The following is a 13128-nucleotide window of genomic DNA, read 5'->3' on the forward strand; positions in this document are numbered from 1 at the left end:
TATTGGCTGCTCTCCATGCTGGCATCAGTCCCATCTTAAAACTACCCTTTTATATCGGAGAGCGTTAAACTGGAGGGATTAATCAGTCACCCTATGAACAAGGCGGAACCCTGTCCGTCTGTCTGGAGGGAGGGAATCTGGGAGCAGGAAAATACCTGTGGCATTTGTAGAGCTACAGCAAGGGTCTAATCTCCTGCCTCCAGGTACGCAAGCACGAGGAACTCTAACGATTGCATAATTTAATTAAAAATAGAAGCCCTGCAAAACTAGTAATCTGTTTTGACGGGCTCCTCATATCAATAACTGACAACTGTATATCAATAATATAAAAATATATCTTGAGAGCATATATTACCCTAAATTTTATCTTTTTTTTTTTTTTTACCCTAAATTATATCTTTTTATACGAATTTGAGTTTTTCCTTGCAGCGTTTGCAGCCCAGCCCTGTCTGAGTGCCTGAGGACCAGATGGGGTGCGGGGGGGGAAAAAGCAGAAAACCTACATAATGGAAAACAGATTTAAATAAATGCAGTGACATAATCTGCACGGTTCTTGGCAAGAAAGGAGCAAGTTTGTGCTTTTCATATCCTCTTTTTCAATAAGCTGTAAGTTTCCCTTTTAAGAAATGGTTATAACAAACAGTCCTGATTCCTCTCCTATTAAAGTCAGTAGCAGACATCCACTCGGCTTCCACTGAAGCGCCCAGCTGAAGCATTGCCACCTCGCACGAACTAAGACTCGCCCAATAATGTTTTCCTCCAAGCTCCAGCTGATATTTGGTATTAAGAAACTCAGCCTTCATTTAAAAAAGACACTGGTATGAGTGCTAGCGTGTGTGGGGAGCTCTCGACCTCCTTGCCACATAGAAAACCTTGGAAATTTATACTCAAAACTGAAAACACTAAGGAAAAAGCGCCTAATCTATTCATCTTTGTTATTTCCAAGCTGAGGACAGAGGTAGAAGAGAATTCAAAACAATTCATTGTTTTAAATTGCCCAGGACTGACAATATTGTCTTTGGATTTTAGGATTCTTCCGCTCCTTTTGCAGTCGAGCAATAGAAATGTGGATTTGGCACAATTCCCTTAGACACACTTGGAAAATAAAACCTGTGTTATTTTACCCCAAATGCACAGGACGCAGAAAAATAAACACGAGATAATGGGACAGCTCTTAACGGTTTGGTATTTAAAGGAAAGACGACACAGAGCGATGTCTCTATAATATTTAATGGCAAATCATAGTCTCTAACATCATTATATTATTCTGTTAACAGGTTTTTTTCACACACTGTAAAATACAGTAACTATAGTTAAAAAATCCTAATTAAAAAGAGGAACACTCTGTGACAGCAGAAATAAGGGAACACGGAAAGGCTGTTTAAATTGCCGAGTGCTATCTATCCATCTAAACTCACCCCACACCGCATTTAGCGCTTCGTTTGCAGCAAAACCAGCGACCCAGAGCTGGCAAAGTGCACGTTCCCTAATCGTTCCAGTTTACGCCCCAAATTATTGGCAACACGCAGCAAACTCTGGTCCAACACCCCAGGGGGAAGATTGCTCCCGCCTTAAATGCGTCAGAATTTGCTTGATGCCCCAAACCGTGAGGATTTATAGAGCTTCCAACAGGGATAAAAGGAAGGAGAGGGTTGGGTGGCACTTCCCAACCGCATCGAGCCCTCAAATCCCTCCGTAAAGCTGCGTATCAGCATCCCAGCTCTTTGAATTAAGGCGAATTAAGCAAAAGCAGCGGCACAAGCGGCAGCAAAGCCCCAACACCAGACACGTCCTCCTGAGCTGCTCCCGCGTTGGTTACAGGATGGAAAGGGAACGACACGGGATCCCACAGAACCATCCCAAACCCTGACGGGGTTCAGAGACTGTGCCTTGGGCACCGCGGAGAAGGGAGGGATGGGTAGCTCGAGCACGGGTTTCCCCATGGAGCAATCAACCCACCTACGGCAAACCGGAATGGGGAAAAAGGCCCAGATCCACTGTATTTACTCTGGCAAAACTTCCTCGCTGCAAACGGTGGGAGTTTGGCCTGAATAAATGAGATTTAGGGCCCAGACAGAGCCGAGATGGGAGATCTCTTCCTGCAGGCGTGCAGCAGAGATCAGGGTTACCTTCCTCCTCCTCTTGGGACGTGACCGGGCATGAGCTGTTGCACGTCCCTACCTTTCTTCTCTGGGAAGGCATTTCTGAGACCGAGTCCTGGCCGGTGTTAAGAAAACAGCACCGACGCCTGCGCCGTGTCACCGCTGACACCTCCTGCAAAGGCCGAGTTTTGCAGGGGAGCGACCGGCGTGAGCCAAACAAAAGCGGTTTTGAGGCAGGAGCTCAGGACACGGGGAATGAATTCCCATCCGGACAGAAGTCCGGGCAGTGTTCCCGCTGGCTGGGAAAAGCCAAGGTTTCATCCGAAGATTTCACGCTGGAAGCCCTACCTCCCCTTTTCCCACCGCCTGCAGTATTTTAGGAGTCGCCGCATGCAGAGCAGGAGGAAGAGGAGGGTTTTGCAGGCACATCCCAGGGGTCTCCCTCACCAGCCCTGTCCCGGGGAGGGGGGTGGCTGCGTTTGGACCCTCCAGCCCCTCCAAGGAGAGCCCACAGCGGCGGCCGATCGCCAGGGACCGGCACCTCTTCCCTCGCCAGCAGGAATTGGCAGCGCTGGCAAACGAGTTACAGTAAAGGAGCTCTTTAAGCCTCTGTGTTTTATGTAAACGTGGCTATAACTTTAAACCTCTCGGCTTTGTGGCTGTCTTTTTATTCCCGTTCACTTTTTTCCCTTGGCTCCGCTTGAATATACCACTATGATTTCCAGCTTATCCTTTGGGGAATACATATATATATTTCATATATTTAGCTAAACGGGCCGTTTTCCATCCCTGTTGACCATTGATGCGTCATCAGTGACTCACTCACACCAGCGAAGAACCCGACCCAATATATTTTCTCTCTAGGTATATATTACACAGCACTACGATCCTGTAAAGCGAGCTTTGGGAGGGAGGTAGCAAACTAATCCCAGGAAAAATAAACTTGTGGAAAGGCAGGCTGCGCCGAGACAGGGGCTGCACTGTGCCTCCCTCACAGGCGGCATTTCTCTATTTTTCTGCTGGAAAAGCTCCCTTAGGACACGTGAACCGGCATTTTTGGCTCCCAGACTCAAGTTTCCACCTTTCCCAGAGGGGACGCTTGCTTGAGAGTAGTTTTTGTTAATTGTTACTTATTGCCAGAGTCTAAAGGGTCATTTAATAACTGCCTGAGGCTGGGCCTTTTATCGAGGCACTCACAGCTGTCCCTAAAACACACCATTTGCCCCTGGGACATACACCCAGCACCTCTTTATCACTTAAAAAACTCTCTAAGGTAAGGGGTAGAGCTCAAGTGTGCCAGGGTACTTTAAGAGTTGGGAGATTAATATTAAACTCCCCTGAAACAGTAGGGTCATCAAAAATTGGGGGGGGGAGGGGGGAATTTGGGTGTCAAGCTTCTATAAGCAGTTCCCGCGGAACGTGTTCGCTAAAGAGCACGTCCTCAAACCAGTTTTGTGCTGCTCGCTTTGCCCTCTGAAGGCAGGAAAGGTGCTGCTGCTTCTCGCGGGAGGTTTCCTCCCTTTCCCAGCTGGGATTTTTGGCTGCGGTGGGGAACAGCCCCCCGGCCACAGGGCTCCCACACACGCGGGACCACGGCTTTTCCCAAATACGCCTGGCCACAGGCCAGCGGTCAAAATACCCACTGGCCGCAGCGTGAGGGAGGGCAAAGATCCTCCTTTCGGTGGTCGGCCTTGCAGGGAGAGGTACGGTGTCACCGCAGCATCGCTCCTGCACCCAGGCGGGCTCCCCTGCATCCCCCCGGCCCCAAGCCCCATGCTCACCCACGCCAAGGCACGACGGTGATGTGGGCGACCACATCTGCTCTGGGGGTTTGCCCGGTCCATGCTGGGCTTGCTACTTCAAAGGCACTTCATAAGGAGGCACGCGGAAGGTGTCGGTGAGCCGGAGCCTAAAAAAGCAGCAGCGACACAGAGATCGAGATAAGGCACAAAGCGGAGGCTCTGTGCAAGACGCCAGGGCAGTGCGAGCAGATATTAAAGAGAGGGACCTGGCAGCCCGGCAGCTGGCCAAGATACAGCTTCAAATCTACACGGCACTTCTCCTGAGCAACGTGCTTTACCAAGAAAGGCTGTATCGCCGTCCCTGATGTCCAGAAAGGGAAACCGAAGGGGCAGGGAGCAGCGCAGAGACTGGCCCAAGTTCGCTCAGCGGCCCAGCAGCAGAGACGGCGCTTGGATCCAGCTCCCGAGCCTGGCTCCTAGCCCACGGCTCTGCCCACCAGCCACCTTCATCCACCCCTGGGTCACCACAGCACAGAGCGGGGAGAGAGGGCTGCCACAGAGAAATACAACGCTACCGAAGAGAAGCCATGACGGCGGCGATACGCTGCAGGAGAGACTCTTCTGGGTCTTCCCGTGCTCCCGCTCCCCAGGCAGTTACCTACGCTTTAGCACCGAAACGCAATCTTTCTTCAGCGGCCCGATCTGCAGGTGGGCATCGACGCTCTCCAGGAAGAAGGCTGGTTTCAGCTTGCACAAGAAAAGAGAGGCAAATTGGTGGTTGATCTTGTTCTGGAACGGGTCAAACTGACCCTTGGCAAAATGGGAGACCTTCAGCTGCTGCAGGCAGGTCATCTTGGAGTCCTTGACTCCGTAGAAGGTCAGGGCCTTCTCCGAATACTCCAGGAAGACCCCGATTGTGTGGAAAAAAGGTTGCTGGATGACGGACTCAAAGCCACCAAACCAGGCCACGTAGTTCTGTCCGTTCCACTGCAGGCAGCAGGACTTCTCATTCCGCCCCAGGCGCCCACGGTTGTAGGACTCCCGGGCGTCAAAGTCCTCAGCAATGACGCCGATGCTGACCCAGCCATCGATGATCTCCACCTCCCAGTAGTAGTTGCCCCGGTTCATGAGGTTCACACCCAGCACCTGCTCACAGTTGATGAACCGGGTCGGGCTCTCCGGGTAGGGGATGGGGCACAGCACCCGCTTGGCCCCTTTGGTGCCAAACAGCTGGATGAACTTGTCAGCTGTGTCACTGTCCAGGTCAATGATGAAGGCAACTGTGTGGGGCAAGGAGACGTGAGGATGAGGAGGGAAACAGGAGGAAATCCATAGAATCATAGAATGTGTTGGGTTGGAAGGGACCTTTAAGGACCATCTAGTCCAACCCCTCTGCAGTCAGCAGGGACATCTTCAACTGGATCAGGTTGCTCAGAGCCTCATCCAGCCTGGCCTTGAATGTCTCCAGGGATGGGGCCTCCACCCCCTCTCTGGGCAACCTGGGCCAGTGTCTCACCACCCTCAGTGTGAAGAACTTCTCCCTAATGTCTGATCTAAACCTGCCCTGCTCTAGTTTAAACCATTGCCCCTCGTCCTGTCGCTACATGCCCTTGCAAACAGCCCCTCCCCAGCTTTCCTGGAGGCCCTTCAGGGACTGGAAGGGGCTCTAAGGTCTCCCCGGAGCCTTCTCTTCTCCAGGCTGAACCCCCCCAACTCTCCCAGCCTGTCCTCACAGCAGAGGGGCTCCAGCCCTCAGATCATCTTTGTGGCCTCCTCTGGATCCGCTCCAACAGGTCCATGTCCTTCTAGTGCTGAGGGCTCCAGATTCCCCCAAATTCCTTCCAAATTCCCCCAGCCCTCCCCGCTCTGATCCCTTGCTCCAGCCTTCGGTGATTACCACGATCCTTTCTGACTTCTACCATCACTCTGTCCCCTGGCTTTTAAATCCCACGGCCAGTTCCAGCGGATGAGGATAAGGGGCTGAAAGAGTTGACAGTCCCATAAGCAGGATGAATACAGGTAGCTGGGCAGAGCAGAGAGCAGAGGGGCTGCTTGATGAGCTCAACCATAATAGCAGACATTGGAGAATGCAGGTAGATCTTGTCCCCTATGGACATCTCAATGGGTGACCCCACATCCTTTGTAGGGCTTGGGGGGGACACGTGGGGTGTCAGAGCCCAAGTCCAGTCCTGCATCCTCCAGCCTCAGCCCCTTCTGCCCCACTGTCTCTGCTCAGCCGCTGAATTATCCCTGTGCTCCCTGAAGCTGACCCTCATCCGTCCGCTGCTCTGCGCCAAACAAGGCAGATGCACCAACTCTGATCTAATTTAACAGAGGATTCGATTCGTTAAGGGCTGGAAGGCAGCAGAAATTACATGGTACGCCCACAGCCCCCCCGGGAGCTGGTCCGGCAGAACCACAGAGAAGGGAAAAAAAAAATCACCTAAACAGATTATGCCCGTTGTCAGGAAAGCAAGGAGGCTTCCTCCTCAGCTGAGCAATATTTCCTCTGGTGACGGCACTGCTCCTGCCAGCCGTCGGCTGGGGACCAGCACCGGCCCGGCATGCGGGAAGGAGCCGGCTGGCCGGGAGAGAGGAAAGGGAAGATGGACCTTAGCAACAACTGTCAAAGCAAAAGTCCCTCACTTACATTTCAGGAAGTAATCACGGTTCTCCAGGCAGGCAGGATTGTTTGACTTGTCTGGAAATCGGGACTCGGCCAACGCTGCAGAGACGGGGACAGAAAGGTTTGCCCTCAGCAAAGAAACCGGTGCCACGAACAAAGGTGTTAGTGAAGCATCGCCCCCCACCCGCCACCCTGGTGGTACCCAGCTGCTGCGGCCCCCGAGCCCCAGCCGGCATCCCCTGCATCCCTGCACGTCCCCGCCGGCTCGGATACGGGAAAGGACAGATGCCACCTTTGCCACCCCAGGGAGATGGGCAGAGGGGACAAGGAACTGGCTGCAATTCCCACAGATATCCAAGAAAGAGGAGAGAGAGGAGAGAGCTCAGGCTAAACGAGAGAGCACGGGAGAAAGCTGCCACGGTGGCTTTCTAACCCTGGCAGGTTTGGGAGACCACAGCCTGCCCCGTGAAGAGGATCATCTATCCTGGGAAGAAAGAGTCCCCTTTCACGGGAGGCCACTTTGGCCACTTGCCCCCTCCCGCAGGGCCCTGCCTAACTCCCAGGCTGTTTGTTGCCTCTCCAGCCTCCGGTCTCCGTGGAAAAAAATCATAAAACCTCAAAGACGAGGCATAAGCCCAGATGGGGATTGTGCAACGTGAAGCACAACCGTGCCGGGCAGCTTCCAGGGCTGGCGGGAGAGGGGCCAGCGCTCACAGGAGCCATCGAGCCTGCAGACATCCCCCGCCTACGCGGGGAGGATGGAGGGTGACAGGGTGACCTCCGGAAGAACACAAACCTTCCTCCGTCTCCTGGAAGCTCAGCCCATCAATTCCTTTCCCCTGCAAGTGGTGCCACTGGTTTTTGCAGGCAGCGGAGAGCATATCCTTCATGGCGCTCACGGCTTGGGTGCATTTGGTGAAGTTCAGCTCGTTCTGGAAGCTCAGAGCCGGGGAGAGGTTTTCTTCCATGGCTACTTTTAAGGCTTGAAATTCCTGAGCCAAAAAGACGGGAGTTTCAGGAGGTTTCAAACAAGCCAAAGTTGTCTCTCGTTCCACAACCCCACCCTGCCCCAGAGGATTTGGGAACTGGCAGCTCGCAGGACTTGGCCCAAGGACAGCCGTGCAAAAGGGAGGAGAGCTTTCCCGGCCACGCGTTTCTGGCTCCTTCTCTTCACTCCCTTTCAAACCTGGACCCAGACCATACCCACCTCGCGTGGAGCAGCACCTCCTCCCAAAAAGGTCTCCTCCCTGGGAGATGAGGGGAGGGGAAGATGCTGGATGGGGGCAGTGGGGCACCCCAACCTCTCACTCTCTGCCTCCCACACCAAGGTACCCAGCCCAGGCAGCACATCAGCTTCTCCCCAGTCACGGCCAGGATGGAGGTGGGGGTGGTGGAAGAGAAAGTCTTGGCTCCCCGAGAGGCACCAAGAGAGACTCCCCATCCCTCACATCCCAAGGCTCCTGGCACCCAGCTCCATGGGAAATGGGACAAATCCCCAAAAGACAACATTATCAGCTCCTTCTCCTCGCCCCATCCCAGCCAGGCACCTGGAGGAAGTAGATGGTGTCGGTGCTGGGGACGTTCTCCAGGTTTTGCTTGCACTGGGCCAGCTTGGCTCGCCTCTCCTCCTTCCAGCGGAGGTCGGCCTCGGCCTCCCCCAGCATGGAGCGCTCCCCGTCCTCGATGAAACTGGCCACATCCTTCTGGAAGGTCGCCAAGACCTCGGAGGCTTCTCCAAAGAGCTTCTCGACTTTTTCCCTCTCCTTTGTGGCGGCGCCCTGAGCGCAGGGAGAGAGGGGTGAGGGTCACCTCCCTCAGGCGAGGGTGCAGGAGAGCACCCTTGTCCCCTGCCCAGCACCCAGTTCTCAGCTCTGTGGGGTCCCACTGACACCCCATAACCCCCTTCACCCAAGAACTCAGAGCACTTTACAACCCAGGTGTCCAGGGACCTGGCTGGGCATGGCCGCTTACTGCTCCACCATGTTTTGTGTCCCCAGGTGGCAAAATGACATGTTTGCACAAGGGCCAAAGGGGACCAAAACCCCCACAAGCCTGGGGAGAGAAGGTGGAAGAGCCAGGGGATGGCCTGGCATGGTCCCTGCCCTGTTCCTCCTTCCAGGTTGCAAATGAAAGCAACGAGAGATGCCGTGAGGGTTAGCAGAGACGAGAAACAAGGATCCTTGCCAAGGTCACCATCATCTTATGGAGTGCTTGCTCCCCTGTGAGCACTGCCTCTACACCCCACCACCCCAGACGCTCATGGCCCCTTCGCCTCTGCTCCCTGGCACAGCAGAGCTGCGCTAATGGAGTGAAGCCGTCGCAGAGTCACCTTAATGAGCTCTACCATCTTCTTGGCCTGCGCGATGGTGACTGCCAGCTCCTCCAGCTCGTTCTCCACATCGCTGAGGAATTTGGCTTGTTGGGCCTGTGGACGTGAAAGACAAATGCTGAGCTCTACCCCCCAATCCTGGCAGCATGGAGGTCCAGGGGACCCAGCCTCTCCCTAAGTTCAGCCCGCATCCCACTCTCTGCCCATGACCTTGCTATCGGGCTTCGGGTGAAGGGTGCAAGGGGAATCGCGAGTTGTTTTCCCATTTTCCTGCCCTGCAACATCCAACCTGTGAACATCCCTTCCCACCTGGTTGGGAAACCAAAGGAGCAGCCGGGCTGCAAAGGGTCGTGCCCAGCTCCACGCTCCCCGCCCAGCTCCCAGCGCAAACCTAACAAAATAGGAGTTTGAAAGCAAAACCATCGGGCAGCGATTGCAGCAAGCGCAGCTAAGCTGCGTGCTCTTCGCGTGTATCCCAAGGCTAGGAAAAAATCCGCCTGGGACTGGTGCGGAAGCTGAAGGGCAGACCCGGAGCTCTCGGAAACACGGTGCTGAGTTCCCTGGAGGTTTCTTATCAGGAGCAAATCAAACCAGCTCGGGAGCATGGGGTGCTGCCTGGCTGCAAAGGAAGCACCGTCCGAACGCGGCGTTTCCTGACACGCTATTGTTAGCGCCAGCAATTGCCCGTCACGAGGACAGGTCCCTCGGGACCAAGGAGGGCACTACATCCCCCAGCCAGGGTAGTAACCCCCACCGATGCTCAGCCCCCAGCCCTCTGCGGCGGTGGTGCCCAGTGAGGGGAGACAGGCGCTTTCCCCGTCCATCCTTCCCACCCCGCAGCGTGAGGGTGGTGGCAGAGAGCGTCCACAGAGGCCGTGCAGGCGACGTTAAGCAGTGCCTGACGAGGCCCGACAGCTCCTCAGGGCTGGAATCACACACACTTTCTATTTTAAGGCACCTAATGACTAATAATGCCGGCCAAAGGGTTTTCCTGCAATACCAAGAGCCCACGAGGGAGCAGGAGCTGGCTCAGGGCTGCCACTGTGCTCCCCACCAGGGTGTCCGCAGCCCCCGGGCTCTCCCCTGGAAAAAGCAAACCCTTCCAAGGTCTCCAAATGCCGCATGCCAACGTGGGGATGCCACCACGCCACGAGCCTTGCAGGTTCCCATCTGCCTGCAGCCCACAGAGGCCCCACGCACTCGAGGCAGCAGTGCCCAGGAAGGCAGCACCGCATTAGGCTTGGAGCCCCAGCTCCCGGGAAGGCTCGTGGGTGCGAATTTGGGAGGTGACTCAGCCGCATCTGGGAATGGGAGTGACGGAAAAAAGCCCCGCTGCCAAAAACACCAGGACACAAAGGGCTGGTGGAGCGGGAGCGGCGGCCGGGCAGGCTGCCAGCGCGCCGAGAAAAACCGCCTTGACGGAGCTGTGGGAACGAGACGGAGAAGACGGGTGCCCCGTGACCGCGGGGGCGGCCACTGCGGGGTGTCCCAGGCGCCCTCGCCCCCAGCCCTACACCCACCGGGATTGTGAGTTCGGCCCCGTGGTGGGACCAAACCCCACGGGCTGGCTGGCAGCGGGTCTGCCCCTAATGCTTGTCCCCGTCTGCCCGTCCTGTCCTCACCCCACAGGGTACCCTGATGGCACAGCACCCCATTCCCCTATGCCGGGGGGACATGCTGACCTTCCCTGGGGGTCTGCTGCCCCCAGGGGTAGCTGCTGCATGCCCCCCAAATCTCCTTCTGTCTGGGGAAGCTGTTACCAGCCCATCCCAATCCCTCTCCCAGGGGTCGGTGGTCCCCCATGAGCATCCCCTGCCCCCCGGCATCTGCTGCCCCAAAACCTGCTGCCACCCCCGCTCCACACAGGGTGTCCCCCCACTGCTGCACCTGCACGCCTCCCACGCGGGGATTAGGTCCCCCGTGGGGACGTGGGTGCAGCATGGACCCCTCCCAGGGGTGCCGCGCCGCACCTCACCCCACCCAGGATGCCCCACAAGCACCGCGCCCCATACGGACACCCCCGCGCCAGGGTTCGGTCCCGCGTGGGGACAAGGGTGCAGCACCCTCCCCACCCACCGCATCCCACGGGGCCACCCCTGCGTGGGGACCTCCGCGGACCCCCCGCACCCCCTAAAACCCCCACGCACCTCCTTGTGTTCGCGCTCCCTCTCGAGGGGCACCACGTCGTGGGCGCGATGCTCGTGGGCCCGGCAGCGGGCGCAGACGCAGGTTTGCTCGGCGCGGCAGAAGCCGTCGAGGGGCTGGAGGTGGCGGGGGCAGAGACCCTCCTCCAGCCGCCGCAGCGGGGCCACCAGGCGGTGGGCGCGGAAGGCGGGGGCCCGGCGGTGGGGCTCCAGGTGGGCCCCGCAGAAAGAAGCCAGGCAAACCAGGCACGACCGCGCCGCCGCCACCCGCGACCCCGCCGGGCAGACGTCGCACAGCACCGTGGCTCCTTCCTCCCCCGCCGCATCCTCCTCCTCGGCTCCCGGCGCCATCGGGGGGGAGCGGGGGGCTGGGGATGGAGGGGATGGAGGGGACAAAGCGGTGGCGGCGGCGGCGGCGGCCGCCAGCAGCGGCAGCACCTCGCAGAGGGCGCGGTTCTTGCGGAGCCGCAAGGCTGCGGGGACGGGCTCCTGGCAGAGCGGGCAGCGAGCAGCCCCGCCCGCCCCCCCGCTGCCGTCGGGGGGGCCCGGCCGCTGGCGGAGAGCCCCCAGGCAACCCTGGCAGAAGTTATGCCCGCACGGTACCGTCACCGGGTCCTTCAGGAGGTCGAGGCAGATGGGGCAACAGAAGGGACCGTCGGGCAACCCCGGAGCCGCCAGCGCCAGCCGTAACGCCTCGGCGGAGGACGGCGGGGCGCTCCCGGGCGCGGTCTCCATCCCTGAGCGCCCCGACCAGCCGGCCCCGGCCCCGGCCCCGGTCCCAGCCCCGGCGGGAGGCGGGCGATCGCCGCGCCCCGCCCGCCCGCTCCGCCCCCCTCCCGGAGCCGCCGCTCCGCTCCCCGCAGTTCCTGGGGGTCTGCTGCCTCCCGGGGGAGCCTGACCACCCCACGCCCCCCCGGGACCCCAATCACCCGCTCGCCTCCCCGGGGAGAGGGGTGTGTATCGCCCCCGGGATCTGCTCCCCACACCGGGCATCTGGGCCCTCTCCCCACCATCTGCTGCCTTCTGGGAGATTCGCCCCCCCCGCTTCCCGGGGCAATGCCACCCTGCTGAGGATGTACTGCCTCCCACCCAGGGTCTGCTGCCTCCTAAAGGATCGGCCCCATTGGGATCTGGACCCTCCCCAGGGGTCTGCTGCCCCCAGGGGTAGCTGCTGCTCACCTCCCGAATCTCCTCCTGTCCGGGGAAGCTGTTACCAGCGCATCCCAATCCCCCTCCCAGCGGTCTGTCGCCTCCCGTGAGCATCTCCTGCCCCCCGGCATCTGCTGCCCCAGAACCTACTGCCCCCCAGGAGCTGCTCCCCATCCTGGGGCCACATGGGGGGTCCTGAGCTCCCCCCAGTACATGGGTACAAGTGCTTTCCTGCCCACCCTTGTGCCTGTGGCCCCGTGACAGCCATTTCCATGGCCACAGTGACCAGGTCCTGGCTCAGATCCTGACCCTCTTCCTCAGGGCCCGGGCAGGAGCAGCCAGGCACCAGGCAGGGGCGGGACTAGGGAGACACCGAAGTGCTTTTCATCTGAGCATCTGCCTGGTAAACACGGGATCTCCGGACACCTCCTGTGGAGGGTACACAGACCAGTTTTCGGCTTGGATATGTTCCCAGGTCCATGTCGGCCCAAGGTCCCACCCAAGGACAGGGCTGGGAGGAGCGGGGAGGTGCAGAGTGAAGGGGGAAGCACAGCAAGACAAAACGCATCTGTCCCCAAAGAAGGGAGACCTTTTAAGCCTTTTTTCCCCAAAGGAAACAAGCTGATGTGATTCATTCCCCACACATTCCTTTGCATGTCTCCAGCGCCTTTGAACCCAGTGCCCAGTTTCGCCCCGTTAGTCCTCACCAGTGTCCCGGCGGGGGTGGCGGGAGATGCCAGACCTGCGGTTTCGCCCTTGGAAAAGCTTCAATCAAAGCTTTGGATTTTCTTCTGTGCCAGATCAACCTTGGGGCAGAGCCATTGGAAACCCGGTTTCCTTATCGCGGCGCTACTGTAAATAAAGAACCTTTCATTTCTGCCGCCACCTGGTCACTACGTGGGGCTGGTCCCTGCTGCCAGCCCCGCAAGGGAGGCAGGATGGGGCCCTGCAGGGATGGGTGCGGGAGCAGGGGCACCCAGCTCACTCCCCCCAGTGCCGCTTGGTTCCGCATCTCCCACTAGCACCGAGGTCAAAA

The 13128-nt window shown here is 58.1% G+C and overlaps 1 protein-coding gene across 1 annotated transcript; it reads right to left on the minus strand.

Annotated features, from left to right (window-relative positions):
- Window positions 1-1225: 1225 nt before the first annotated feature.
- TRIM47 (tripartite motif containing 47) lies at window positions 1226-11715 on the minus strand. The gene is made up of 6 exons (XM_063352361.1): window positions 10947-11715; window positions 8800-8895; window positions 8018-8248; window positions 7267-7462; window positions 6495-6569; window positions 1226-5124 (listed from the first exon to the last, which is right to left on the minus strand). Exons 1-6 carry the CDS (start codon window positions 11676-11678, stop codon window positions 4499-4501), a joined length of 1956 nt encoding a protein of 651 aa, XP_063208431.1. The 5' UTR covers window positions 11679-11715; the 3' UTR covers window positions 1226-4498.
- Window positions 11716-13128: the final 1413 nt, after the last annotated feature.

This window comes from Chroicocephalus ridibundus, chromosome 14 (assembly GCF_963924245.1).
Source record: "Chroicocephalus ridibundus chromosome 14, bChrRid1.1, whole genome shotgun sequence".
NCBI classification, from domain to species: domain Eukaryota; kingdom Metazoa; phylum Chordata; class Aves; order Charadriiformes; family Laridae; genus Chroicocephalus; species Chroicocephalus ridibundus.